Genomic DNA, 27,021 nt, shown 5'->3' on the forward strand with positions numbered 1-27,021 from the left:
TCAGGATTCTTTTGTATTTGGTGCTGATTAATTTCAGGCCCTAAGAAAAATCACCTTAATTTTATTGTATGTTCCTTTTTTTGTGACATGATGGATGCTAGTCTAAACACACGATGGTGTGGGATTTAATTCTTAGCGTCACAGTAATATAATAAGGAAAATGCAATGGCAATAACATTTGGAATTAAACAGAGTAGAGGGCTGTAAGTGGGAGATACATCTGGGTGGATTCCATGTTTGTTAGGCTACATGCCACTCAGAGAATTTTGAGTTTTTAAAGAAATAGATTTTAACCATAAATAAATAAATAGATACTGATGTCCCTAAATTTTAAATCAAACTCATTAAGTAGGCCAAATCTTTTTTTTTTCTTTATATAACAGTGCATGTTACATTTCAACAGAGAACTGAAATTAAACAATCGAATAAACACTAGGCTCAGTAGAGGTATATAAGCAGGACTGTCCTATTTACAAAACTCAGGCAAAACCAGTATGGCACACCTAAGTTCACAGAGGAAAATTAGGAACTTCAAGGTGATTCTTAGAGGTTAGCTAATTTGTACTGTGAAAATTTGGGGCCAGGGAGTAGATTTTCTTTGTAAATACATATTTGAATAGGTATGTTAATTTTGGAAAATCAGGCAAACATGCATGTCCTTTTAAAAGTACATTTTAAGTGTTGAGAATAAATCCCTTTAGGAATTCTTTAGCATTAAAATTCTTTTTATTACATTTGCAAGATAGACTCAATATGGAAACATTTTAGGAACTAAGCTGGCAAATATATAAAGTGATGTGTTTTCCTCTAAATGGGGGTGAACTAATCAAATAGCTGTGGAAATTTCTTATGGCCAATGTATTTGGTTATGCTGACTTAGTCATTCTTTCTGTTGGTACTCAAGTTGCGTTATTCCTTGGTAGTTATTTAAGAGATAATGAAGCTGTTATCCAGCATGGTTTTTCAATAAGAGCTACTACTATCATGCATTGGTATAGAATGTAACAAATTTTGCCAAGAAAGCAGTTTTCTTCAGTGGAATATCATATTCCAGCCTTCTTTTTTAAAAAATTTAAATGGCAGCTAGTAAGGGAGAGTCTGGACCAATAAGTGGAATAAGGTATGCCTCAATCCCATTTTCCACTCTTAGGAGCTGTGACTACTGAGAACCTTTTCAAAAACAAACATACCAAAAGCTATACCATTATCTGCTTACAAAATTCTTGTTGAACCTTCAAGATTCAACTTGGGTGTCTCTTCTGAATAGGTCTTAGCTATGACATAGTCAAGTAACTTCCCTATTTTAAGGCTTCTTTCATTGTTTAATTTTTTTTTTTAATTGACTCGAGGTTAGCTTATTCAAGAAAACCTGCATCAGTACATTATAGCTTACTAGTTTTTTCACCTAAATCAGTAATCCCAGGCTTGATCATCGACTATGTTCACCAGAGTTGGCCAAAAACATCCAGAGCCCGGCCGTGGTGGCTCAGTGATTGAGCATTGACCTATGAACCAGGAGGTCATGGTTTGATTCCCGGCCATGGCACAAGCCCAGGTTGTGGGCTCAATCCCCAGTGTGGGGCGTGTAGGCAGCCTATCGATGATTCTCTCTTCATTGATGTTTCTATCTCTTTCCCTCTCCCTTCCTCTCTGAAATCAATAAAAATATACTTTTAAAAATGTTTTTTAAAAGCACCAACAAAAACAAAGAAAATACAAAAAACATTCATCTTCAGAAGACACTGAAGCTCTTCTAAATGATGAAATGTAGAAATTGAGCAGCGATAATATCCTTGGGGTCAGCGTATCATATCCCAAGTTGACTGCTCCGAATGTCTTAATTCTTATTTGCATACACATATTCTGATTTGTGTTTCCCAAATAATCAGTCATCGCGTCTACCAGGTGTGATGTTGCATTGCCATCTTTTCCCCCATCTGGGGGCTTCTCTTTCTTGTCCACTGGTAGACTCCTACCCACCTTTCAGGACCCAACTCCGCTGTTTCCTGTGTTATTGTTGTTTTGTGTTTTGGGTGGGAACCTTCTCTGACCCTCTCTCCTCATCCCTAATGTCTTCTTATAAGCCCCTCTATCTTTAGCCATTGTGAGTTTGTTTAATAAGTTATCTTTCTCGCTGCCCTATCTGACGGAGTTTCTTGAAGGAAAGCAATTGGTTCACCTTTCTTGACTCTCCTCCATCCCACTGGGGATGTTGAACTGAGTGAGCCCTCAGGCAATTAAGTTGAGTGGAGAATGGGAAACCCTTAGGTGGTTTAGACCCAGCTCTTAAAATCTCCCCTTTGTCTCAAAGAGCCTGGGGAAGTCGCCCTGTGAGCCAGCTGTGTGAAGCTGCCTTCCTGGCTTAGAAACTTCCAAGGTACGAATCCTGTGATCTCTCTGAGCCCGTGACCCACACTGCCTTCCAGTGACCTTTTCCTCTTTTGTTCATGGAGAAGTTCTTATCATTTTTGTCACATTGAGAGTTTACTTTCATGAGTAATTTCAGGAAACCAGCTTTATTTTGCCTCTCATTCCTAAAAGAAAAAAAAGAAAATCTGAGTTTGTTTCATTTCCTTAATACTTGGAGGTCTAGTTCAAAAGGCAACATCCCTCAGGGTAGAAGTTTTGCTGTTAACTCCTCAGTGGAAATGAAATTGTACAGCAGAAGAAATAAAAATGAGGACAATGTGAAGTCTCATTTAAGAGTGGGCCCAACGCCGGGCTTCCCTGGGCCCATTCATCAACCCGGGACCATTTGTCAGTTTCCAATTTTATAAGCATGTCATGGGAGCCGAGAAAGAGCAGCGGGTTATTGAAGAGAGGAGTTTCCTGTCACTTCTGACAAATTTTTTTGTTGACAGAAGGCTAGAGGTCTCAGGAAAGAGAAGGGGGGAGCAGGTTTAACTACAGGCTCCAGCACGGGGTGTATTAGGATGTCATCTGAGTTACGGGGTCACAGCTTGGTGCTGGGACCTCTGTGACTCTGGGTTTGAGGAAAGCTTTGTTAGCCATGCAATTAAAATGACCCTGGCCTACCTCGTTCTGTTTAGGCTTCCTAAAAAATACTTTGTATATTAACTAAGGCTCTTTTCGTTGCTAAAAGGAGAAAAAACATCTTGAAGCGGTTTAAGCAAAAAAAAGGAAGAAACTGATTGGCTTCTATACCCTAGAACCGTGGTCGGTGAGCCGCGGCTCGGGAGCCACATGCGGCTCTTTGGCCCCTTGAGTGTGGCTCTTCCACAAAAGACCACATGCGGGCGTGCACGTACAGTGCGATTGAAACTTCGTGGCCCATGCGCAGAAGTCGGTATTTTGTGGAAGAGCCACACTGAAGGGGCCAAAGCGCCGCAGGTGGCTCGAGAGCCGCAGTTTGCCGAGCCACTGTTTGCTGATCACTCACCTATAACAGTGATTCTCAACCTTCTGGCCCTTTAAATACAGTTCCTCATGTTGTGACCCAACCATAAAATTATTTTCGTTGCTACTTAGTAACTGTAATGTTGCTACTGTTATGAATCATCATGTAAATATCTGATATGCAGGATGGTCTTAGGCGATGACCCCTGTGAAAGGGTCGTTCGACCACCAAAGGGGTCGCGACCCACAGGTTGAGAACCGCTGCCCTAGAAGTTCCTGGGTGTTGTGTTTCAGACACAGCTTCTTTTAAGGATTCCAGCGATGTCATTGCAGCCTGCTCACTTTCTCTCTGTGTCTTCACTCTACTTGCCCATGTGTTCGGTTCATGCTTAGGCAAGAAGCAGGTTCCTTCCATGGTGACTCCTTGAAGCTTTTATCTTCTATGAAGAAGGGAAAAGAGAGCACTTCTCTTCCAGTTACTGTGGCAAAGGTCCTAGGATTGGCTGAGTGTGGGTCCCATGCTTTTCCTTGAACCAGGCACCACTGCCATGGGGATTTGCTACTGTGATTGGCTGGGCCTGGGCCTGGTGCCTCATGAAGTCGGGTGGAGTCACCTCCGCCTGAAACACAGGGGCTGAATCCCTAGAATGTCATTTCCGTGAGAGCAGGTATTTTTATTGCATCGGTTTTGTTCACTGCTGTGTCCTCAGCAGTGCGGACTGTATCTGCGATCATGGTACACACCCCCAAAAATCTGTTGAATGGGTGTGGAGGAAGGCTGATTCCTCAGGAAAAATTTGGGGACATGTATCAGGAAAGGAGGAAATACATGCCAGGTTATAATAGATGTTTCTCCATCCTGCAGGAGAGTGATGGCGGGAGTCTCATTAGTTCTTGTAATACTCTTAACTCTGAACTTATATCTAGCTCTGGAATAGGAATTGATCCTCTTGAATTGACGTTGGATCTTGATAGGTAACACTCAGAAGAGCATGATGAATAGAGGGGGAGGTGATGGCAAAATCTTGGGCCCTATCCACCTTCCAGAAATCTAGGAGCAGAACCACCCTTGTCCTGAAGACCCGTCCTTAGGGTGCCACCTAACACCCTCATTACACCCCCTCTCAGGGTATTTCTTTCTTTTTCCCCCTCCATAGAGTCCATAGGTTGCCTGTTCATTGTGTTGATGGTTTCCTTTCCTGAGCAAATGCTTTTTAGTTTGATGTGGTCCCACATGTTTATTTTGTTTTTGTTGCCTTTGCTTTTGGTGTCAAATTAAAAAAAAAAAAAATCATCGCCAAGACATGTTAAGAAGCTTGTCCCCTATGCTTTCCTCTAAGACTTTTATGGACTCACGTTTTACTTTCAAGTCTTTAATCCATGTTGAGTTAAGTTTTGTGTGTAGTGTAAGAGAGTGGTCCAGGTTCATTTTTTGCATGTGGCTGTCCATTTTTCCCAGCACCAAGTATTGAAGAGAGTGTCCTTTCCCCATTGTATAGTCTTGGCTCTTTTGGATAATTTAATTGACTATATATGCATGGGTTTATTTCTGGGCTCTATATTCTGTCCCACTGACCTGTGTGTCTGTTTTTATGCCATCAAATTAAAAAAAAAATTTTAATGTCACTAATCCTGTGTTTTGACCTTGTGAATATTTCTAAACGTAGTCCATCTCCACGGATTCTCTGAGACAGCTTCCCCTCAGGGAAGACTTAATCTTCATGAGAAAATTGAGGCCATCAGTTTTGCTTTTCCTCGGTGTGACATCGCGCCTGTCCCCATCCTTATCCCTCACCTTCCTTCTCACGTGAAAAAGTGGCCCTTGTCCTGGGCAAGGTGGACTCTTCCACATCTGCCGTGGCCCCTCCTCTCCTCTCCTCACCTGGACCCTTCCTTCTTGGTCTGTCCCTCTTTTGTGTTCCGCTTTCCCCCTCTCTACTGGCCTCTGCTTTTCTGGCCTGTGAACAATAAAACATGGCTAAGACTCTCCTTTAAAACACAAACTTCTTCCCACAACTGTGGCTGCTCTGGCCGTTGTTCTCTCTCCCCTGCTTTGTTCACAGTGAAGCTCCTAGAGGCGACCTCTGCCCACCGCTGCCATTCTCCTGAAGCCGATCTGAGAGAGGCCACCAGAGTCCTTATCATCACCCAGTGCACCTGGTGCTTCTTAGTCCTCACCTCTAAGTCCAAGTGCTAACCGAGACTTCATCTCTGTGCCCTAGTCAAGGGAGGAGTGACCAGAGCTGGCACCGTGCAGTGTGAGAGGAAACTTCCCCCAGACCCAAGTCTGCCTGGCCCACCGTGTCCTCTCCCTGTGTCTGGATGAGCTGTTAAAGCCTTCCAGTGTTTCCATGTCTGAGCTCTCTCCTACTCAGCGAGGGGTAGTCAGTCTCTGACACCAGATAGCGGAGCACGAACGTGGGCCCGGCCTACCTCTTTGGCTAGGGAGACACCCTCTGTCTACCTCTTTCTACTCTTTCCCTGATGACCACTGATGGTGTAATTGCCTGGTTTACATTGCTTCTTTAATGCCTTGGAAAATGTGCTGGGGGGGGGGGAGGGGATGGCTTTCCCCCACCACGTAAAGGAATACCACACATGCACGCACTTCAGCTTTAGATTCATTCTTCTTAGGCAGTGACTCTCAACCTTCTGGCCCTTTAAATACAGTTCCTCATGTTGTGACCCAACTATAAAATTATTTTCATTGCTATTTCATAACTGTAATGTTGCTACTGTTATGAATCGTAATGTAAATATCTGATACGCAGGATGGTCTTAGGTGACCCCTGTGAAAGGATTGTTCGACCGCCAAAGGGGTCGAGGCCCACAGGTTGAGAACCGCTGTTCTTGGGTATTTAGAATGACACTGTTGTGAGGAAGTTGGAAATCTGCTGGCTTTTAAAAAGGCTGCTGTTGAAGTGCTTGCTCTTCTCTGCGATGGGGTCAAGTCCACACTCTTGGAGCATGTCTTGTCGGACCCTGCCTGATCCCTCCACCTCCCCCTTTACCAGCTCTCCTTTCATGTCTTGATTTGCTCAGATGACATAGATCAGCCGTGGGCAAACTATGGCCCGTGGGCCGGATCCGGCCCGTTTGAAATGAATAAAACTAAAAAAAAAAAAAAAGACCATACCCTTTTATGTAATGATGTTTACTTTGAATTTGTATTAGTTCACACAAACACTCCATCCATGCTTTTGTTCCGGCCCTCCGGTCCAGTTTAAGAACCCATTGTGGCCCTGGAGTCAAAAAGTTTGCCCACCCCTGACATAGATGGTAACCTTCCCTCTCTTACCTTCAGATCCTCTCCAACCTAAGGTGGGATGACAACTTCCTCCCTTGTACCTTCCTCCACGCCCACCTAGTTGATCTCTGTCACTTTATTGTGTGTTTGTCTTCCACAGGCTGAAAGCACTTTAGGTGCCTTGATTTCCCCATTCCCAGCACAGTGCCTGGTAAGGAAGAAGGTGCTCAATAAATGCTTGCCTGCGGTATGGTGGCCAGAGACAAAGTGTACGGGGAAGGAGTGAGCTGTGAAATAAGAGTGATCCCTATAGGGACCGAGCTCTTATAGATGCCAGGCATTGGGCTAAATGCTCCACAGTCTTCTCTCTCAGTCCCCAATTGAAGCTCACTGAGGTGTAGGCACTATTATCTACATTAGAAATGGGGAGTTGAATTAACTTGTCTGTTATGTTAAGGAGTTTGGCTTTATTCTTAGCCTTTTTTACTTCAAAGAAAACAGCCAAATAGTAGAAGGTTTAAAGAGACATGGTAAGATTTTCATTCCTTTAAAAAAAGAAACACATCGCCCAGCTGGTGTGGCTCAGTGGTTGAGCATCGACCTCTGAACCAGGAGGTCATGGCTCGATTCTCATTCAGGGCATACTAGTATGTCCAGATTGCAGGCTCGATCCCCAGCAGGAGCCGCGCAGGAGGCAGCCAATCAATGACTCTCTCTCATCACTGATGTTTCTATCTCTCTCGCCCTCTCCTTTCCTCTCCAAAATGAATATAAATGTATTTGGGGAGGAAAAAAAAAGAAACACAAACATCCTTCCTTTTAAGTCTAAGGAATGTTTTTTGTTCTCATAATAAAACCCTTCTAGACCCAGTTTCTTTATCCTTTCCTATTAGTCTACTTACTCTTTGTGTATCTCTGTACTAAGACCATTTCGATCACTCACATCACATAGGAAGGTTAATTTTGGGGCCTTGGTAGGCAGCCCTGGGCTCTGTCCCTTGAATACAAGGGGTGAGGGTTGCTCACATTTATTGCTACGTCCTATGCTAAGCTTTCTGCTGGCATTTCTCACTGCAACCTGGTACTATTATTGTTCCCATTTTTCAGACAAGGAAACTAAAGGTCTGGTGTCCTAGATTACTCATTTGGTGAGAGTCATGGACAGGGCTCGAGCCTGTCTCTCTGACCCCAAGGTCTGTGTTCTTATGCTCAGGCCACTGCCTGTCACTTTTGGGGGCCTTTCTCCTGCAGCCTGAGTCTGTCTAGGGCTTTGCTAACCTCTACCTACTTCATGACCCTTTTGAACCCAAATGACTGCCTCACAGATATGTCATCCCCTGGAGACACTGGAACCACGTAGAATTCCCTGGGCTGCCTTAGTGCTAGATCCGACCTTTCAGATGACACCATCATTTCACATCCAAGGCACACTCACAGTGTTCAGGCTTTGATCTATAAAAACAACATATACAGAGCCGTTTGCGTGGAATGGTCCTGTTGTTCTAACTCAACCCTCCGAAAACCCCCTGTGATTTCTAGCGAGCAGAAGGGTTACAAGGCCATAGGGAGGGTGATGGGCTCCAAGGGCTGATGTGAACGTGGCTAAAAGTGTTTATCTGTCACACCCAGGACATGAAAGTGACTTCGATATTAAATCACCCGGAAATGTTGATGGTGTTCTTTCGGAAAATGTTTATGGTTATAAACAAAAATTTCTCCCTAACAACACTGCTGGAATGTAGAACCTGGCATAAAATAGCCTTATGAAATGTCTTGCCATGTCTTTTTAAACGCCAGAAGATTTCCAACTTTCTCATAATAACGTCAATCTAAATACCGAGAGTCTAAAAGTAACTCTCCCTTGTGTGTCTGCGTGGTGGGTGTGTGTCTCGGGGAAAACTTCATGTGGGTTCAAGATGGGCTCTTCTCGTAACAAATGCTACACCTGAGTGAGGTTGAATTAGAAATGGAAACATATGTTTTCCATAAAATGGTAGTAGCAGCCCAAACAGTATTATTATTATTTTTTTTCAATTTAGTCTCAAAGTATTGTTTGAAAGGGAGAAACACACTCGATTCTCTGTTCCTGTGACATGAAGCCCAAGTGCTGAGGTGGGTGCTGGGTAAGCAGCAATTCTCCTAAAGAATAATTCTGCAGAATGGGGCCCAAGGTGGGTCACTTTGGACTACAGCCCTTAACTGTCTCTATGGGCTACACGGTCATTCCATTGTAGAAGTGGACACTGCCTAGACTGTGTAGACGTTGCCTCGTTTCCTAGAAGCATGCAGACGCTAGATGAGTGGGGGATCCTTGTCTAGAACAGCCCATCCCGTGCACTTGGTGATAGAAAGAGATGCCTCTCAGCTCCTGAAGGGAACATTCTGGCCTTCCTCTCCTGTGGAGGTCCCTGTTGTGCCTGGGGGAGGATGAGGGAGTTGTCACAGTGCAATTTTAGGAATGTTAGGGGCTGTGCTTCGGCTCACCCACTGCGGTGGAGATCTCACTGAGGTCTCTGTGGAGGGCAGAGGATCAGATAAGAAAGAAGTCATTCCTCACAGGCTGAGAAATGTGAAACCTCAGGAATTCTCGCTGATGAATTTTATTCCCTTCTAGTCTGAGAAACTGTTCTTTCTTCCTAGCAAAAGACACATGGAATAAATCACTGATGGTGTGAACAATATTCGAGATAAATGCCACTGTCAGATAGTTGCCGAGGCGTTCTGCAAGGGCACCTGGTGCGGCAAGCAGCTGAGTCTGTAGTTTAATTCAGGGGAACGTAGTCAGGCGCCATTGGGGCTCCACGTCTTGGAGCGAAGGGCTCAATGCTACATTATTAGTAATTGTGTGTGTGTATGTGTGTGTGTATGTGTGTGTATGTGTGTGTGTGTGTGTTTCTTGAACAATTAAGGCATTTCACCAACATTTCTGTTTAGTACAAACACTAAGCCCAAGTCAGAAATGTTTACAAAGACATTAGCAAAACACTCTAATGGAGGTGTGATTTTTCTAGGCATTCCGACCACAATTTCTAAACACGATTGAGAAAAATTACCTTGGATGTATAGTGCATCATTGAACAGGGACCGTTCAGGTTAATTAAGAAAGCTGGAGCCTCAGAGGATTTTAAAACATATTTTTTATTGATTTCAGAGAGGGAGAGGGAGAGGGAGAGAGAGAAACATCAACAATGAGAGAGAATCATTAATTGGCTGCCTCCTGCATGCCCCCTACTGGGGATCCAGCCCACAACTCGGGCATGTGCCCTGGGTTGGGAATCGAACCATGACTTCCTGGTTCATAGGTCAACACTCAACCAGTGGGCCACACTTGCTGGGCCCCAGGGGATTTTGAGCAGTTTTTTTGTTGCCTGAGGGAACAACGGGATAGAAATGTGGTGTAAATGTTTAGAAAGGGGGCCATTTTCAAGGTTGTGGAAAATGAAGCCATCTGAATGCTCCCATAGGAATTCAAAAGAGAGACACTTTTTAATTTTAGGTAAAACTTGGACCCTCAGACCTCTTGGCTCTTCTGTAAATTGGCTTTTGGGAGCCCACAGTCAGCCTTTCATTTGCTCCTATTTGATATAGAAGCAAATGGTGACAATAAAGAGGAAAATGGGTCAATTTTACAAGAACATGTGCAACAGACAGACGCCTTCATTCTCTCAAATTTCTGCATAAAAATGTGTGCTCGCTCTGTTTGCTAAGTGGTTTCATCACGTCAGGCAGCTAATGCCCGGTTCCCTTTGTTTTCCAGCTGCCGCGGGTGTAGACACTTTGGCGGTGTTTATGGCCAGCAGCGGAACCTCAGATGTCACGCATCGGAACAGCCCAGTCACACCACCGAATACCCTTAATCTCCGTTCCTCCCACAATGAACAGTTGAATGCCGAAATCAAGCACACGGAAGCCAAGAACAGCACACCCCCCAAATGCAGGAAAAAATATGCACTAACTAACATCCAGGCAGCCATGGGCCTCTCCGACCCCGCCGCACAGCCTCTGCTGGGAAATGGCTCTGCCAACATCAAGCTGGTGAAAAACGGGGAGAACCAGCTCCGGAAGGCTGCAGAGCAGGGACAGCAGGACCCCAACAAAAACGTCAGTCCCACTGCCGTCATCAACATAACTTCTGAGAAGTTAGAAGGCAAAGAGCCCCAGCCGCAGGATTCCCCGGGGTGTGAAATTTTACCCTCCCAACCCAGGAGAACCAAGAGCTTCCTCAATTACTATGCAGACCTGGAAACCTCAACCAGAGACCTCGAGCCGGACTCGGGCAGCCAGCATGGGGTCGTGGAGGAGAAGTCGCAGGCGGGCCAGGGCCAGGCCTCCACCGTCATTGGGAATGGTGACATGCTGCTGCAGAAACCAAACAAATCCCAGTTCAGCCCCGAAGATGGCCCAGTAGCCACAGTGTCATCCAGCCCCGAGACCAAGAAGGATCACCCGAAAACAGGGGCCAAAACGGACTGTGCCCTGCACCGGATCCAGAACCTGGCGCCCAGCGACGAGGAGTCCAGCTGGACCACACTGTCCCACGACAGCGCCTCGCCCAGCTCCCCGGACGAAGCAGGTACCCCTGGGAAAGGTGTTGGGAGGGGGCCCTTGCTTTTGGTGTTTTCAGTTATTGATGGAATTCATCTCTAGACTGACTCAAAAAATCCATTTGTGGCAAGAGGAACATGATCATTGGGGGTAAAACTGGGCCATTTGTGTGGCAAAGATCTCCTTTAACAGTTTTATTTTGATTCATACATAAGTTGTTCTTTCTGGGAAGCAGTTTTGTAAAAGAAATAGGTCCTTGATGGTAGGTACAGTAAAACATCCTCTGTTTAAAAACTGTGCTGCCAGTGCTTAGGTGAACTATTTCTTTATACTGTCTAGAAATATTGGGTTTTGTTAAGCAAAATAATAAAAGAAATACAGTTGCTGGGGACAAGATATAACCCAGTTAAGAGAACCAGCGATTTTAAAGTTCTCAGCAGAACGTATTTATGTTCAAGCTAATGAAAAGTTAATAGTCCGGTTATTAAAAGACCATCTCCCTTTTGACTTTTACCGGAGAACATTTTATTAGCCTTGTTTAAGTGATATTTGAAAATGAGAAAGTGATGTTTCTTTTAAAATATGTTCAGCAGTTTAGGATTTTAGCTAGTCTAATTGACTTTTGTCCTTATCAATAATGTCTTCAGGCTTGTCAGAGGAGTCAAAATTGTGACAGAAATAAACAGGTTCCTAAAAGTTAGCTACTTTTAACCTTAGTTTTTCATAGTCCTCCATAAAACTAACAGATGTGGAGAACGTTGTTGTATCTGAAGTCAGAGTACACCAGCACTCGCAAAGGTGTATTTCTGTAACATAACCTTGCAGCCACCCTGGTGGGTCCCTATGTGAGTATGGTAGGTAGAACTACCAGGGAAGGAAGTAACATTTTCCCATCCTATATGAAAGAGAAACTACAAGGACTACAGATAAAGAAAAGGGAAGGGGAAAGTTAAGACGTGAACTTGTTTAAAAAAAGTTTTTGAAATGCCCTTTAAAAATCACAGTACTTGAAGTGATGGATTTCATCAGCCTGCTGTAGCTGGTAATGGCAGTGGGGAGGTTGAGGTGAGTCTATTTCATCTTGAAAATGTCTAGCCCTGCTATTATTGGGAACATAATTATGCTTGATAATGTTACTGAGTTCACAACTCTATTACTTTTCATCCATTGAGAGAATTCATATCCTATAGCTGATGGCACTGTCGCCTGCTGGTGTTTGAATCTATAGAGATAACGAGTATCTCACACACACCCTAACTCGACCTCCTATTTTCACACATCTCCCTCGCACCCCTCCCTGCTCATGCAGACGTGGCTGCTCTCTGTGGTAGTTCAATTTTAAATTTTTCTGGAAGTTATTTAATGAACAGTAAAGTCTCCTCTGCTCCCACTCTAATTCTTTTCCCAATGACGACTACTACTTCTTTTCTTAAAGTTGTTTTCTTTCAAAAACATTTTATGCATATGCCCACATCTATAGTAAATTTTAAAATATACCCGATCTTTTACTGTAAAAGGGCCTGGAGAAACTTTCTCCGTAGATGGTAATGTTTAGTGTGGATGTATGGTTGTATACATGTCTCAAAAGTCTTTAAAAAGTTTGTCACAATGATAAAATACTAGTGTAAATTCCTTTACAAAAAATAAAATATACCCAAATTTTATGATAATGATCTTATTAACGAGTCCCTACTTTTTAGAGATATACTAATATACTACTATATAGAATGGTATAATATGTAATATAACATAACATAACATAACATAACATAACCTGATATAAATAATATTCAGTATGAACTTTTCTTCAGAATAATTGGGGTGGGGTTAAAAAAAAACACACAAAATTGCCCCTAAGCTGGTAATCATTAAAGGGGGGTACATGAGGGTTCATTGTTGTGTTCTCTCAAATTTTATATGTTTAAAATTTTCCACAATAAAAACTTAAAACAGCCCAGTGGCTCAGTGGCAGAGCGTCGACCTATGAACCAGGAGATCACAGTTCAATTCCCCGTCAGGGCATATGCCAGGGTTGCAGGCTTGATCCCCAGTAGGGCGTGTGCAGGTGGCAGCCAATCAATGACTCTCTCTCATCATTGATGTTTCTATCTCTCTCTCCCTCTCCCTTCCTCTCTGAAATCAATGAAAATATATATTTTTTAAAAAGTTAAAACTACAAAAAAATTACATTAGATTGTTTTATAAATGCTTTGCTTTTTTTCACTTAAATATATATTTTGTGGAACTGTCCATATCAGGACATTCAGGCTTTTTTAAGTATTAGGTGTGCTATTCCATCATATTCAAGCTCTGTGAGTTCCTTAGCAGTTTCTCACCACTGAAATTTAGATGGTTGTGTCCCTAGTCCCATCGCTCATGGCGTGCTGGTGTCAGGAAGGGCCTGCGGAGAGCTCAGAGTCTGCTGGAATGTGCAGTCCTCTCCGTCCACTGCGGCTCTCGGGTCCCTCTGCTCACTGCTCCTCGCTCAGTGCCCTGGCGGCCCTTCCTGTGGCTTCTCTACACAACTGATTACAGTGCGTGCATCATGGGGACTGGATGAGGGCTTTCTGACATGTTGAGGGATATGTTCATTTTTCTCCCTTAAAGTCAGTTTTGAAGACCTTAGAATTTTAAAGTGTGGGTGACAGTAGGGTGATAGCCCTGAATGGGCTGCTAAGGATTGACATTTTGAATCGAATATGCTGGGAAGAGTGTGTTAGCTGTGACTCTAAAGCAGTGAGACTGAGTTTTTTAAAAACATACTGGAGGCCAAACCTGTGCTATCCTTCAAAATGGTCCCTTTGGGATCGCTGTGCCTATTTCAGCATGCTGCAGCGTCTCCAGATGTGAATCCTATATAATAAAAGCGTAATAGGCTAATTAGACCGGATGACCTTCCAGACGACCTTCTGGCAAAGCCGGGACTGCGAGGGCTGAGGCAGAGGCAGCCGCCGCAGCGGCGGGGGCCAAGCCCCAGCACGTATTTTGTGCATTGGGCCTCTAGTCCTATATAATAAAGAGCTAATATGCTAATTAGACCGGATGGCGGAAGGACCAGTGGGCTGGGGGTGAGGCCTAGAGACAGCCGGGGCTGCAAGGGCCAAGGCAGCTGGGGTCGTGAGGGTTGAGGCAGCCAAGGATCGCGAGGATTGAGGGCCTACCCTTGCACGAATTTCGTGCATTGGGCCTCTAGTATTAAAATATTGGGGAATTCTTTTGGAATTTCCTGAGAGCCAGTTGTGAATGCCTACTGAATAGAAACCTCTACTTCATGATAACACTTCGGAGTTTCGGGTAGTGACCACCATATAAATTAGTGAGTGAAATAAAATAAGCAGTTATTCAGAATTGCTATTGCTTTTTCTTTCATCTTTCCTGTGAAGCATAGTGTGTACAATGATCACAATCAGTTTAAATTAAACATTGTATGTTTCACTTCTAATAGCAAAATTAATGTTTATTCTGTATATTTTCTATAGTATACCCATGTTTATATATAATACACACAAACACTGACTATTGAAGAAGAAAAAATAGGAGCAAACATTTTGTAAAATAGTAGTATGCACTGTGATAATTCATACACAGAAACAGTGTATATATGTGCTTCTTCACTGTGTATTAAGTAAATACTCATCACTGTGGTGTGTGTCCTGTGGCTAAATCAGGATGACACAGTTATCTTTGAGTTGCAGACTTTGTGCTTTGGGGAGCCTAGAAAAAGAGAACAGATGCATCCCTTCCTTAGGGGCACCCTTCCCAAGTTAGAATGCTGTTTGTAATATAAAGAGTACCGACTAATTCAGAGATTCGTGATTTCCTATTCCCCTTTCTGAATTGCCCCCTCCAGCATCTTATAACTTTCTTTTTTTTTTTTGCACAATCCTATGTGTACAATATGTTGCTCCTCTTTTCCTCCTCATCTGTCCTTTGAGAAAACAAGTGGCAATTCTATAAAAGAAAAGCATCTATGAAATTTCTGAGTTTCATAAGAATTTCAAGAAGTCCAGAGGCATGCCTTCTAGATGCTAAAAGAAAAGCGTTGGTAGTTGAAAGTGAGGAGTTTTAATGTTAGAATTTGGCCAGAGGTCCCGCCTCCTCAGTGGCCCCAGGTATGCACAGGGGCTCAGGTAAACTGGGTTGATGGGATTGTGTGTGTGGTCTCTCTGTTGATCACCTGGTGTCTTATGTTTGCTTCATGAAAGCTTTTGGAAGAGGCAACATTTTGGTGCTACCTGGGTACAGTTGCCTTGCATTGCAGATGGATCCCTGTTGCTCAGGAATTTGAATCCTTTGATGTTATAAATTGATTGGCTTTCACTCTCCAGGCTCACAGAGGGGAAGGGAACTCTTTTGCAAGCTGGATAGTTGGGGAGGGTGGGAGCCAAGGCGCAAACTTGATTATGTCAGTGTCACTTGGCGGCACTTCTTATTTCTGGCCTTAGCCAGCTTAAGAGTGTTAGAGCCTTGGATACGTTTATATTAACACTTTTAGGAACTTCTTCCAAATGTTCATTTTATGTCACATTGCTCTGGTAATTTCAACCATAAATTATTTTTAAATTGCTTTTTAAAAGCTCCCAATCCCTTTAATACGGAAAAAGAAAAGTCCAGGATATCGGAAATGCTGTTTTCAGCTGGTTTGCCCCCATTGAATTCATTTCAATCTTTTAAACGCCCTTTAGTGATTCACTGGCCTTCCTGTTCTGTCTTCTCAGTTGACAGTTCCATGATGTGACAGGAGGAATTCAACGAGACAGATGTGAGATGTTTCCAAAATAGCCTGGACACATTGTGTCCTGGGGTAGATGGTATGGTTTCCAAATTAGATTTTAGTACCTCGGGAGCAAGATGTGTGAAAATATTTCTTATCTCACCCCATGAACTTAAGGAAGAAAATGATTTTGCTCAATTAAATCTTTTTAGAACATTCTAGAGAAAAAAAATTGATTCAATTGAACATTCACGATAGTTTTTGGTTGTTTTGCATTATAAAATATTATACTAGATACTTGGTAGGGGACGGGGGGAGAAAGATAAACATAATGAAATGGATGGCAGCAAAATATCTTAACAGTCAGTAAGCACAAGACAGAAGATAATTCAAGACGGAACCAGGAAGGGGCTATAAGAGGTTAGGGCGCTGTGGGATTGATGCTGTAGGAAGGAGAAACGTAATTGATTGGGATGTGGAAGTTAGGGTTCTTGATGTTATCTGTGCTGGAAGTTGAATAGACTTTCATTGGATGGATATCTGGGAAGATCATTGCCCTTTAGAGCTGTTAAAAAGTAAGGAATCACTTTCATTTCTTTTACACTGATCACTAAAGAAGTTTAAGTCATAACTTTTACCCCACTCTTCTCTGCTTTACTGGCATTTTGAAAATAAAAATTTTAGTTCCTATTTTGGCAAGTTTTTTAGCTTCTGGGGAAAGAGTAGTGCAGACCAAGAGTGGCTGCTTAGGAAGGGACAGGGCAGAGTCCTGTCATAGCCCTGCATGAGGTGCTCCCAGAAGTGCCAGGTGATGCTAATGACCTTAATGGAAGGTATGTAGCCTGTAAGATGGTGACTCTGTGGAATCATAGACACAAAAATACTACTGGCCATGTTCAGATGTCTTCTGGTCAAATTTCATCATGAACTATCTGCTCAGACTCATTATCCTCACAACAGAATCTTAAATTAATACATGCAGAGTTACCATTGTTCATTAGTTCATCTGTTCATTCTTCCTCATTTGTTCATTCATATGTACATACACATGCCAGTTATTTTTCAGAAGTCTACTCTGTGAGCTGTGCTAGATACCCAAGACATAGAAATAAATTAGAACTGTGACCTCAAATAGCTCAAACACTGTTAGTTTCCTGTCTCCATGGAGAATGTTCCCACCATATATAGAGTGCTTTCTAAAATGTGTCCCATTTGGCACATGTCACATCTTAGTACGAACAAGAAATGAAGCCCAGATCCTGGGCAGCCTAAGTTTATAAGCAAAGAAGAGGAGATGTTTAGATGTTTTATTAGTTTCTCAGGGCTGCTGTAACAACTCACCACACACTTGGTAGCTTAAAGCAACAGAAATTTATTCTGTCTCAGTTCTGGATGATAAAAGTCTGAAATCAAGGTGTCAGCAGGATGACTCCTTCCTTGACTTTTCCAAGCTTCTGACGGTTCCTAGCGATGCTTGGCATTCCTGGGCTTGTGGCCGCATCAGTGCAACTCTGCCTCTGTCTTCCCATCCCGTTGCTGTAAAGACACCAGTCATTGGATTTAGGGCCTCCTCCAATTCAGTATAACTCCCTCTTAATTTAATTGATTATATCTGCAAGACTCTATTTCCAAAGGAGGCACATTCTGAGGTCGTGAGTAGGCATGAATTTTGGGGAGACTATTTAACCCAGTACAGATGTGTCATAGATAATGTCTTACTGTATGCAACACAGAGGAGATGTGAGAGGATGTTTGTAAGAATTATTATATTCAGTGTTTTCGAGAAGGAAAGCTAACATTTGCAGGCATTGTAAGAATTGATAGACTCCCAGAAGTGCCAGGTGATGCTAATGCCCTTAATGGAAGGTATGTAGCCTGTAAGATTGTGACTCAGTGGACTCATAGACACAAAAATACTACTGGTCATGTTCAGATGTTTTCTGGTCAAATTTCATCATAAACTATCTGCTCAGACTCATTATCATGTAGCCTGTAAGATTGTGACTCGGTGGAATAAAATATGCTGCAAGGGACCTCAAGATAGTTTTGGGTTACCTTCATCCAAATTCTTCATTGTAAAGATGAGGAAACTTAGATATGGACCTGATACTGTTGAATCTGAAACCACAAACCCAACTGAGATTGGGGAAAAGTATGGAAAAGGCAGGAAAAGATAATAATGATATAATATAGCTTAACATTTAACCGTATGGCTCAGTTCTGAAGGGTGGGATAGTTCAGTGTACTTGGCATGTGGAGATGGGGTTATTCTTTTTGATCAAAGCTTATAATAGCCATGTTTTTCTTAGCTCTGTTTAAGAGAATTTGCTTTCCAAATATTCAGGATTTTCTTAGGAGCTATCTATAATAATAAAAGCGTAATATGCTAATTAGACCAGACGTCCCCCGAGATGACCTTCCGGACAAAGCCACGGTGGTGGGGGCTGAGGCAGAGGCTGCCACTGTGGCAGCAGGGGCCGAGCCCCTTGTACGAATTTTGTGCATCGGGCCTCTAGTGTAGAATATAAAAGAAAACAATGACCCTGACTTTAGAGCAATGCACAGGCAATATGATGCCGTGAAAGTTTCACAAATGGGCAGTGCTGGAAAGCCTACAGGCAACCCACAGGCAGGCTGTGTCCAGTAAATGGTGTTTTAGAAGACTTTGAATTCAATGCCAATGCTTACAAATTGGAAACTTTTATAAAAATGTGGGTCTCTTAGTTTTCTTGTAAGTCCAGAAATCTCATGACACTGTGCTCAGATGCCAAATAGGCAACACTCAGCGGCAGCTTTCGATGGCTCCCGCCCTCAGCACAGTGACTGGACTTGTGGACCTTGCTCCATGTGTTCGTCGACTCAGGCATCGTGTACACATGAAATTCACGGTAGAAAGAACTGGGCTGATGTTGATCTTGCCTGTGACGACTGCATGCAAGTGTAGTGCCATTGTAGCAGCATCCTTGTATCTATAGACTTCTTTTAATCATAGTCATTCTAGTCTCAGTCCCATGCCTTCTGGTAGAATTATACAGTGTGACATGAACTGTTAAGCAAAACATGTTTGAAATTTCCAAAGTCATCTTTAGATGACTCCTCAGAGCTCTTCCATCTGTTAATCTGGTTAGAGGAGGGAAAACATTAGCTTTTCAAAAGCTGGGATGTGGGTGGTTCATAAATTTTTGTACCCCGAGTCTGATTCAGTTAATATACCCAGTTCGCTTTCATAAATGTGAGGATAGTTACCAATTACCCTTATAATTTATATATTGTGCTTATCTACTAGAAACCTTGGGTGTAAAATGGTGAAATGAAAGCTTCATATTCAAACAGATTTGACTGGAAAAATCCAATTAGTCGACTGTTAGAAAATTGTCAGCATTCCATATGGAATGGTCAGAAAGTGAGAGAACAGGATAAAACCCCAACTCCAAAATATTGGTGTTGGTATCTAAGAGAGGAGATAATATTTATCGTGTGTGAGATTTTATTGTTGGTTTGCTTTCCTTAGATTTGTTCTTGAGAATGACAATTTAATTCCTGCAAGGATTCTTCCTTAATATTATTAGATACATTGGTGGTTCATTAGTTTTCTCCCTCCATATTTGAAGAAGTCTTCCTAGAGAATTGCACTGAACTGGTACATCTGGGATATTATAATGATAGATTTCCATCCTATAAGTGACTTGTCTAAGAAGCTGATTTCAGTCTGTTGGCTTGTTACCAGGATCTTTCTCTTATGCATATGGTAGTGTATGTGGTGGTTAGGTATACAAGATGGCTGGCCCATGAAAGCCTATTTAATCCCTAATAGACATGTAGAGTAATCATAACAGAACCATGAAACAGTTTCTCAGAATGTTATAGAAGAAAATGTTCTATGTGGAATTGTCAGAAAGTGAGAGAACAAAGATGACCCCCAGGACTGGGGCTGTGGAGACACCTGCTGATGGAAGCCTCTAGGGACACTTGTTAGTAAGGGGCTAATTCTCCACTTTGCTTTTCTGTGTTTGCTCCTGGTTATAATCTGTGGGGGACCTTTGACCAACATTCCTTTCATCCCTTGCTCACTGTGGACAAGGGAGACATTCATTGGCTTCCTCCCCTTCCTCTCTTTCCCCAGAACATGCCTCAGCCTCTTGCATGATTTCTGAGTGGCTTTCACCTTTTAGTTGATGTCTTATCCACCTGTCCCCTGCATGTGTTATGGAACAAGGGCCCTAAGTTATAGAATGGATTCAAGTCCATCATGTCTTTAATGGAGGTAAGGCTAATTGGTTTGGTAAACTCTAGACTGTTTATTTGAAGAGTACTTTAGTGAGGATGATACTCACATACTTTCTATGGATGAATGTCTCCTGAGTTCCTACTGTGTGTAAGGAACTGAGCTAGTGTTCTGGATGAGTCCGTGATAGAGGCACAATGCTTCCTTCGAGGAACTCACAGGCACCTTCCTCAAGATTCTTTCAAATCTCTTTAACTCTCTTACGGCATTTATCGCCTTCTGGGTTTTAGAATCCAACATCCTGATTGGTTCCAGCTCCATCAGTTTCTTAACCTCTGAGCCCCAACTTTCTTATCTTTAACGTGGGAATAACAATACTACCGGCCTTATGGGATTGTTCTATAAAGCCCTTGGCACAAAAGCTGGCCCACAAGAAGCATTTTTTGAAATGTTAGTTATCATTATAATTAGTCTTATCTTTCGTATGAGGTGGAAAGCTTCTTCAGGATATAGGTTGTTTTGCCTTTGTTCTTGTTGTTTTTAAATCCCCAGAAATAAATCTATACACAGGGTACTCATGTTTGAGTGAGTGATGAGCATAACAAGTACATTGTATTATTTACATTAGCAGTACAACATATTAAAGGTAATAGTTTACCTCCAAGAAGTTCACAATAATTAGAGAGATGCGTAAATCCTCTGCTCCTCAGATGCTAATGTGCAGGAAAGTCTCCAGAGAGCTTGTTGAAATGCAGGTTATGACTCTCTAGGTCTGGGCTGGAGCCTGAGATTCTGCATAAAAAAATTTTTTTTCATTCTTAAAAATGTGGACATTCTGCATTTTTAAACAAGCTCTTTTAGAAGATATTGATACATGCTTCCGGTGTTCAACCACATGTTGAGTGGTAATTCTGGATTATAAGCTCAGGGGGAGGGATGCAGTCTGTTCTGTTCACTGCTGTATTCTGAGCACATAGAAGAAACAGAGCCTGGGGCATGCTTGTGGGGGAAATAATGTGCAATAAATACATTTATCTCAAGATGATTCCCAGAGGATTATTTGCCAAGTATATAGGACAGATAAAGGTCATGGCGTTCCAGACAAAGCATTTCTTGATTTGCAGGGCTCATGTAATGCATGGAGAAGACAGAATTGAAAGATGATAAAAAAAAGAATAGTCATAATTAGAGAAGTAAAGAAGGAGTGAGTACACAGGAAGAAGAAACGGGGAGAAAGCAAGAGAAGAGATTGCCCAAAGGCAGTATTCTCAAACTTTTTGGTCTTGGGGACCCCATTACACCTTCAAAAAGTACTGAGAACCCCAAAGAACGTTTGTTTACATGGAGTATATCAATATTTATTGTATTAAAAATTAAAAGATATATTTAAATTTTATTTATTTAAAAAAAGTAAGAAATCCATTAACATGAACAGAATAAAACATATTGTTTGAGACATAACCATTTTTTTCAAAGCCAACAACAATTTTATAAGAAAAGTAATGTTTTGTTTATTTGAAAATCTCTATAATGTGTGTCGTACTTCTACCTTTAGTGCGTTTCAATAAACGTGGTTAAAGTAGATGAAGAAAGTCCTGCTGGCCTCATGCAGCTTTGTAGAAGGAAAAGAGGGATATTCTAATAGTCTTTTCAGGCAATTATGACTATTCTTTTTTTTATGTTACACCAAAGCTTGATAATTGGTAGTTTCTTAAAGGTTAGTTACAATGTGGAATCTGAAACCACAGTAGTAAACTCTTTTGGACTCTGTTTCATTAAAACCCAGTTCTGTCATACATTCTGGATGGATGTTTTACCCATACATAATTTTGTGACATCATACATTGGCAACTTGGAAAGCACTGGTTCAGTGAGTTATGAAGCTTTTCCAAATGTTGACACGTTTCATTATACACTATGAAAACATTACATTCATTGATCTCACCACACCTCATCAGAAAAGCCATTAATTATTGGGGAAGCTGTCAAGCTCTCAGTGGTGGATAGAAATTTTCCAAAATTCCAACTTTTGCTTGAAAGCTCGCATTTTATCATTGGCAACAAATACTGTCAGTTGTTTTCCTTGAAGTGTCAGGCTCACCCCATTCATTTTTTAGAATATTCTGCCTGGTACCCATATTTGAATAAACATAGTTTGTCTTTCGTTCTTTCAAGTAAAAAGGGTGCTCCATGTACTTTTCCTGAAACATTCTTACCTTCCTCTGCAGCAGAAGTGCTGTATTCATACTTACATTTAAAAGGCATAATAGCCCTAGTCAGTTTGGCTCAGTGGATAGAGTGTCAGCCTGCAGACCAAAGGGTCCTGGGTTCAATTCTGGTCAAGGGCATGTACCTTGGTTACAGGCTCCTCCTCAGCCTGCAATCAAAACACATCGATTGGTTGCCTCCTGCACGGTTCGGGCTCGTGCAGGAGGCAACCAATCGATGTGTTTCTCTCACATTGATGTTTCTTTCTGTCTTTCCCTCTCTCTTCCACTTTCCCTAAAAATCAATGGAAAAATATCCTCAGGTGAGGATTAACAAAACAAAAAAAACCCAAGAAAACAAAAATAAAAGGCATAATAGTTGCCCTAGTCAGTTTGGCTCAATGGATAGAACATCGGCCCACAGACGGAAGGGTCCTGGGTTTGATTCCAGTCAAGGGCGTGTACCTCAGTTGCAAAGCTCCATCCACACACCTGGTCAAGGTGCGTGCAGGAGGCAACCAACCCATGTGTCCCTTTCACATCCATGTTTCTTTCTCTTTTCCTCTCCCTCCCACTCTCTCTAAAAATCAATGGAAAAATATCATTGGGGTGAAGATTAACAACAACAACAACAACAACAAAGGCATATAGTTAAGGATTGAGGTTTAATAAAACTAAAAATTTCTACTGCTGCAACAGGGACATTCTTGGGTGAAACTGACATTGTTTTCAGTGGGCGTGTGTAGTATTGGGGAGTATCATAATGTTGGTACAAGTTGTGCCATTGCCTTGCTTCATGCTAAGACGCCAGCAATTTTATCCATAATTTTTTGAGCTCTATCAGTTAAAGGTTAGGTTAGCACAGCGAAAGGGGCTATAAATAACATGTTAGTGTTATGGAAGTAATTTCAACCTCAGAGACCCCCTGAAATCGCTTTTGGGAACATTTGCTCTCGGTACGGGAATCAATGCTTCTAGCAATTTGGGTGGAGAGGGAAGTCTGTGAAGGGTAATTGTGTGTGTGTGTGTGTGTGTGGGGGGTCAGTTAGGTAGGTGGAGGCCAAGTTAGAGAATGCTAATGCTTAATTGTTAGTGAAAATGATTGATGATTATGAGAAAAGGAGTGCTGTTTGTAAAGTGGACAAGATGAGTAGCATCTTCAGCTAAAATACCTTCTGCTGTTTTGCAGATTCTAAAAGAAATCTAGAAAACAGAGGGATAAGCTGAATTAGGGAAGGAGAATATTCAAAGCTGTAAATTAAAAAGTGTCTAATTTGGCCTGGCTGGTGTAATTCAGTGATTGAGCGTTGACCTATGAACCAGAAGGTCATGGTTCGATTCCTGGTCAGGGCACATGCCCAGGTTGCGGGCTCTCTCCCCAGTGTGAGGGGTGCAGAAGGCAGCCAATCAATGATTCTCTGTCATCATTAATGTTTCCATCTCTCTGTTTCTCTCTCCCTTCCTCTCTGAAATCAATAAAAATACATATTTTCAAAGTGTTTATTTTGTAAAGAGGGTCTAAAGCTCATTTGTATTTCTTCATCCTTTTCTCTGCTCATTTGCCACAAACAAACAAAACCACCTCATTTCTAACTCAGGACCAAGAAGCAGGAGGAAACTGCTATAGTTAGAATTCTGTACGTACTTTTTCCTGTGTTCTTTGTATATGGTTTTTAAAAAAATAAATAAACAGCATCATTTAGTATGGACTCTGGACCATCGTAATTCAATCTAAAGGGCTTTGAACATTTTATTCTTAATCTGAAGGACAGCACAGGTTGAGGTAGAGATGTGAGAATTTCATAGTGCATGACTTTCTCCAGGGGACTTCTAGTCAATACCAGGAAGTAAAATAGGACATTTAAAAAATAAAGTCCAATTGAGAATGCGGAGGTCTGTGTCATCAGCAGACTAGATCCCCACCCTCCCCTACTGTTCAGGGCCCTCCCTGCTTCTCTTTTCCTCTGTTTGCCTCCATCGAGCACGTAAACCCAGATGAAACCTCCCTGAGCTGAATTCCAGTCTTTGCTTTACTTGGCAGAAGTGGAAGAGATGCCGTGTGTACAGTTGGGAGTGGCCTGGTGAAACATAGTTTTTAAATGATGGATGTAGTTTGGGATGAAATGAATCACTGTTGAATCGGTATCGCTTTGCCCATATGGGTACCCTTGGACCCACCGCGCATTTCCTGCACGACGCAGGGGGTCTGCATTCCCTGGCGGTGAAGCAGTCCCCGGGAGCTTGCATAGTTCTGCCAAGAGCCCCCTGGAAGTCTGGGAGGCGTGGAAGGGCAGGCTAATGAAACGCTGAGCCATTTGCTGAGTTCTCTTTTTTTCTTTTCTCTGGGTAAGAAGTGGTTATGGCAAGAGTGCTCTCATGAGAAATGATCAACTTTGGACTCTCACCGCCTGTTTTTAGCACTTTTGTAAAAAGAGCACTTTTTCTCTGGTGAGACACCTGAAGCAGCTGAGTGTCCCCATGATGCTGGCATAGACTGTCAGTTTTAGGTTAAGTATTATTTTATGAAGTGGTTTTCAGTTGAACAAATGCATGCTTACTTACTGGGTCATGAGGAGAAAATGTAGTTCTTACACTTGACGCATCCCTGTGGTATAGTGGCAAAAGGATGGTATTTAGAGTCAGATGTACCTGAATCCCAGATCTGCTTCATTGCTCTGTGTCCCTGGGCAAGTTGCTAAGTGTCTCTAAGCTTCAATTTATTCATTTATAAAATGGGCTCATATCACCTTCCTCTAAAAATTCCTGCAATGATGGGATGAGCTAATAATGTATATGAAAAGTATGTGTGTGGAAATATGTGCAAAATGTGTATGTATGTGTATGTATGTGTATGTCAGATATATTCCTGACACATCACAGGAACCAGTAGTCTTTGCTTACTTACTTTCATTTTATCTAGTTTCCCCAGAATTTCAAGATGCTTGTTGGTGGTTCATTTGATTTGGTGTTAGCATTAATCTATTTTTATTGTAGAGCCAGCAGAATGGAACTTGCATGGAAGTAGGCTTTATGGAGCTGCTCTGTTCAGTGAATGCCTATGTTAGGCAGGTGCCTTGGTGCCATAAGCTCCACCTTCACCTGCTCGCCTTCTCCTACTCCAGCCTTTAAACTTTACTCTGTTTAATGATGGCATATGTATGTTTCACAACTGTCTTCTAAAGAGGCCTTAAGATCCACACTTCTTTCTAGGAAATCTGGCATTTTGCAACTCTTTTCATTGTCCATCCTGATATTTGCGTATATATACTGACTATATATATATATATATATATATATATACATATATATATATATATGTATGAATCATGCACATTTGCAATATACTAATATATTATGTGTAGAGACACAACACACAAAAATAGAAATAAATGGATAGGCTAACAAGTATAAATAGAAGATGTACTTTATTCATAATCCCATAGGCCTTTTTGCACTACTCTCTCTCTTTTTTTTTAATTATAGTAAAACGCATATAACACAAAATTTGCCATCTTAACCATTTTTAAAAAAATATATTTTATTGATTTTTTACAGAGAGGAAGGGAGAGGGATAGAGAGTTAGAAACATTGATGAGAGAGAAACATCGATCAGCTGCCCCCCGCACACTCCCCACGGGGGATGTGCCCGCAACCAAGGTACATGCCCTTGACTGGAATCGAACCTGGGACCCTTGAGTCCACAGGCCAACGCTCTATCCACTGAGCCAAACTGGTTAGGGCTTAACCATTTTTTAAAGTGTACTGTTCAATTACATTAATTACATTAGTTTTGTTATGAGATTCGATCCCCAGTGTGGGGTGTGCAGAAGGCAGCCGATCAATGATTCTCTCTCATCATTGATTCTCTCTCATCACTACCACCCATCCTTAGAACTCTTCATCTTATAAAACTGAAACTCTATACTTATTAAACAATAACTCCCAACCCCTTCTCCCCCTAGCTCCTGACAACCACCGTTCTACTTTCTGTTGCAATAATTTTGACTACTCTAGATTCATCATATAAATGGGATCATATAGTATTTTTCTTTTTGTGACTGGCTTATTTCATTTAACCTAATGTCCTCAAGGTTCACTCATGTTTTAGCATGTACAGGTACAACATTTTGCTTATCCATTCCTCTGTTGATGAATACTTGGGTTGCTTCCGTGTTGCACCACTCCCACTTTTGAGACTACTGGTGTAGCAGGTGGGCCAAAGCCCTATGGTAGATGTGTATGATGGGTCATAGGAAAAAAATGTGTCATTCAACCCAGTCACTCTGGCTATGCATTATAATATCCTGGAAGATTTTAGAAACTATCTATGCTGGGGTATTTCCACTATGGACTATGATTTGACTACTCTGTGATGGGAATAGTACTTACTTAAAGCTTTGGTATCAGTATTTTTTTCAAGCTCTCCAGATTATTCCATTGATTCTTTGAGAACATAGTTTTAGCATTTTGTATGTGGCCTTTCATTTCCTTCTTTTCTCTCCCACTTGGAGAGTCTGCTGAAAATCTCTTTGAAACCAGGATTTGCTCATCCTTAATACCCAGTGATTGTAATCTTTGTTGCTGTTGGATTAGAAAGTCTGGTTGGGTGATATTTAATCTATAAATGTGGCGTCTATGACACCATCCTCTAGAGCAGTGGTTCTCAACCTTCCTAATGCTGCGACCCTTTAATACAGTTCCTCATGTTGTGGTGACCCCCAACCAT

General features: G+C 41.9%; 1 protein-coding gene across 10 annotated transcripts in view; it reads left to right on the forward strand.

The window, feature by feature from the left end:
• The window catches only part of APBB2 (amyloid beta precursor protein binding family B member 2), a 329,970-nt gene that overhangs the window by 165,025 nt on the left and 137,924 nt on the right, over nucleotides 1–27,021 (forward strand). For all 10 annotated transcript variants that reach the window (XM_059672664.1, XM_059672717.1, XM_059672706.1 and 7 more), the window contains one exon: nucleotides 10,362–11,177. In XM_059672664.1, coding sequence (XP_059528647.1) covers nucleotides 10,362–11,177 — 816 coding nt within the window. The remainder of the gene's footprint in view (nucleotides 1–10,361; nucleotides 11,178–27,021) is intronic.

This window comes from Myotis daubentonii, chromosome 1 (genome assembly GCF_963259705.1).
Source record: "Myotis daubentonii chromosome 1, mMyoDau2.1, whole genome shotgun sequence".
NCBI classification, from domain to species: domain Eukaryota; kingdom Metazoa; phylum Chordata; class Mammalia; order Chiroptera; family Vespertilionidae; genus Myotis; species Myotis daubentonii.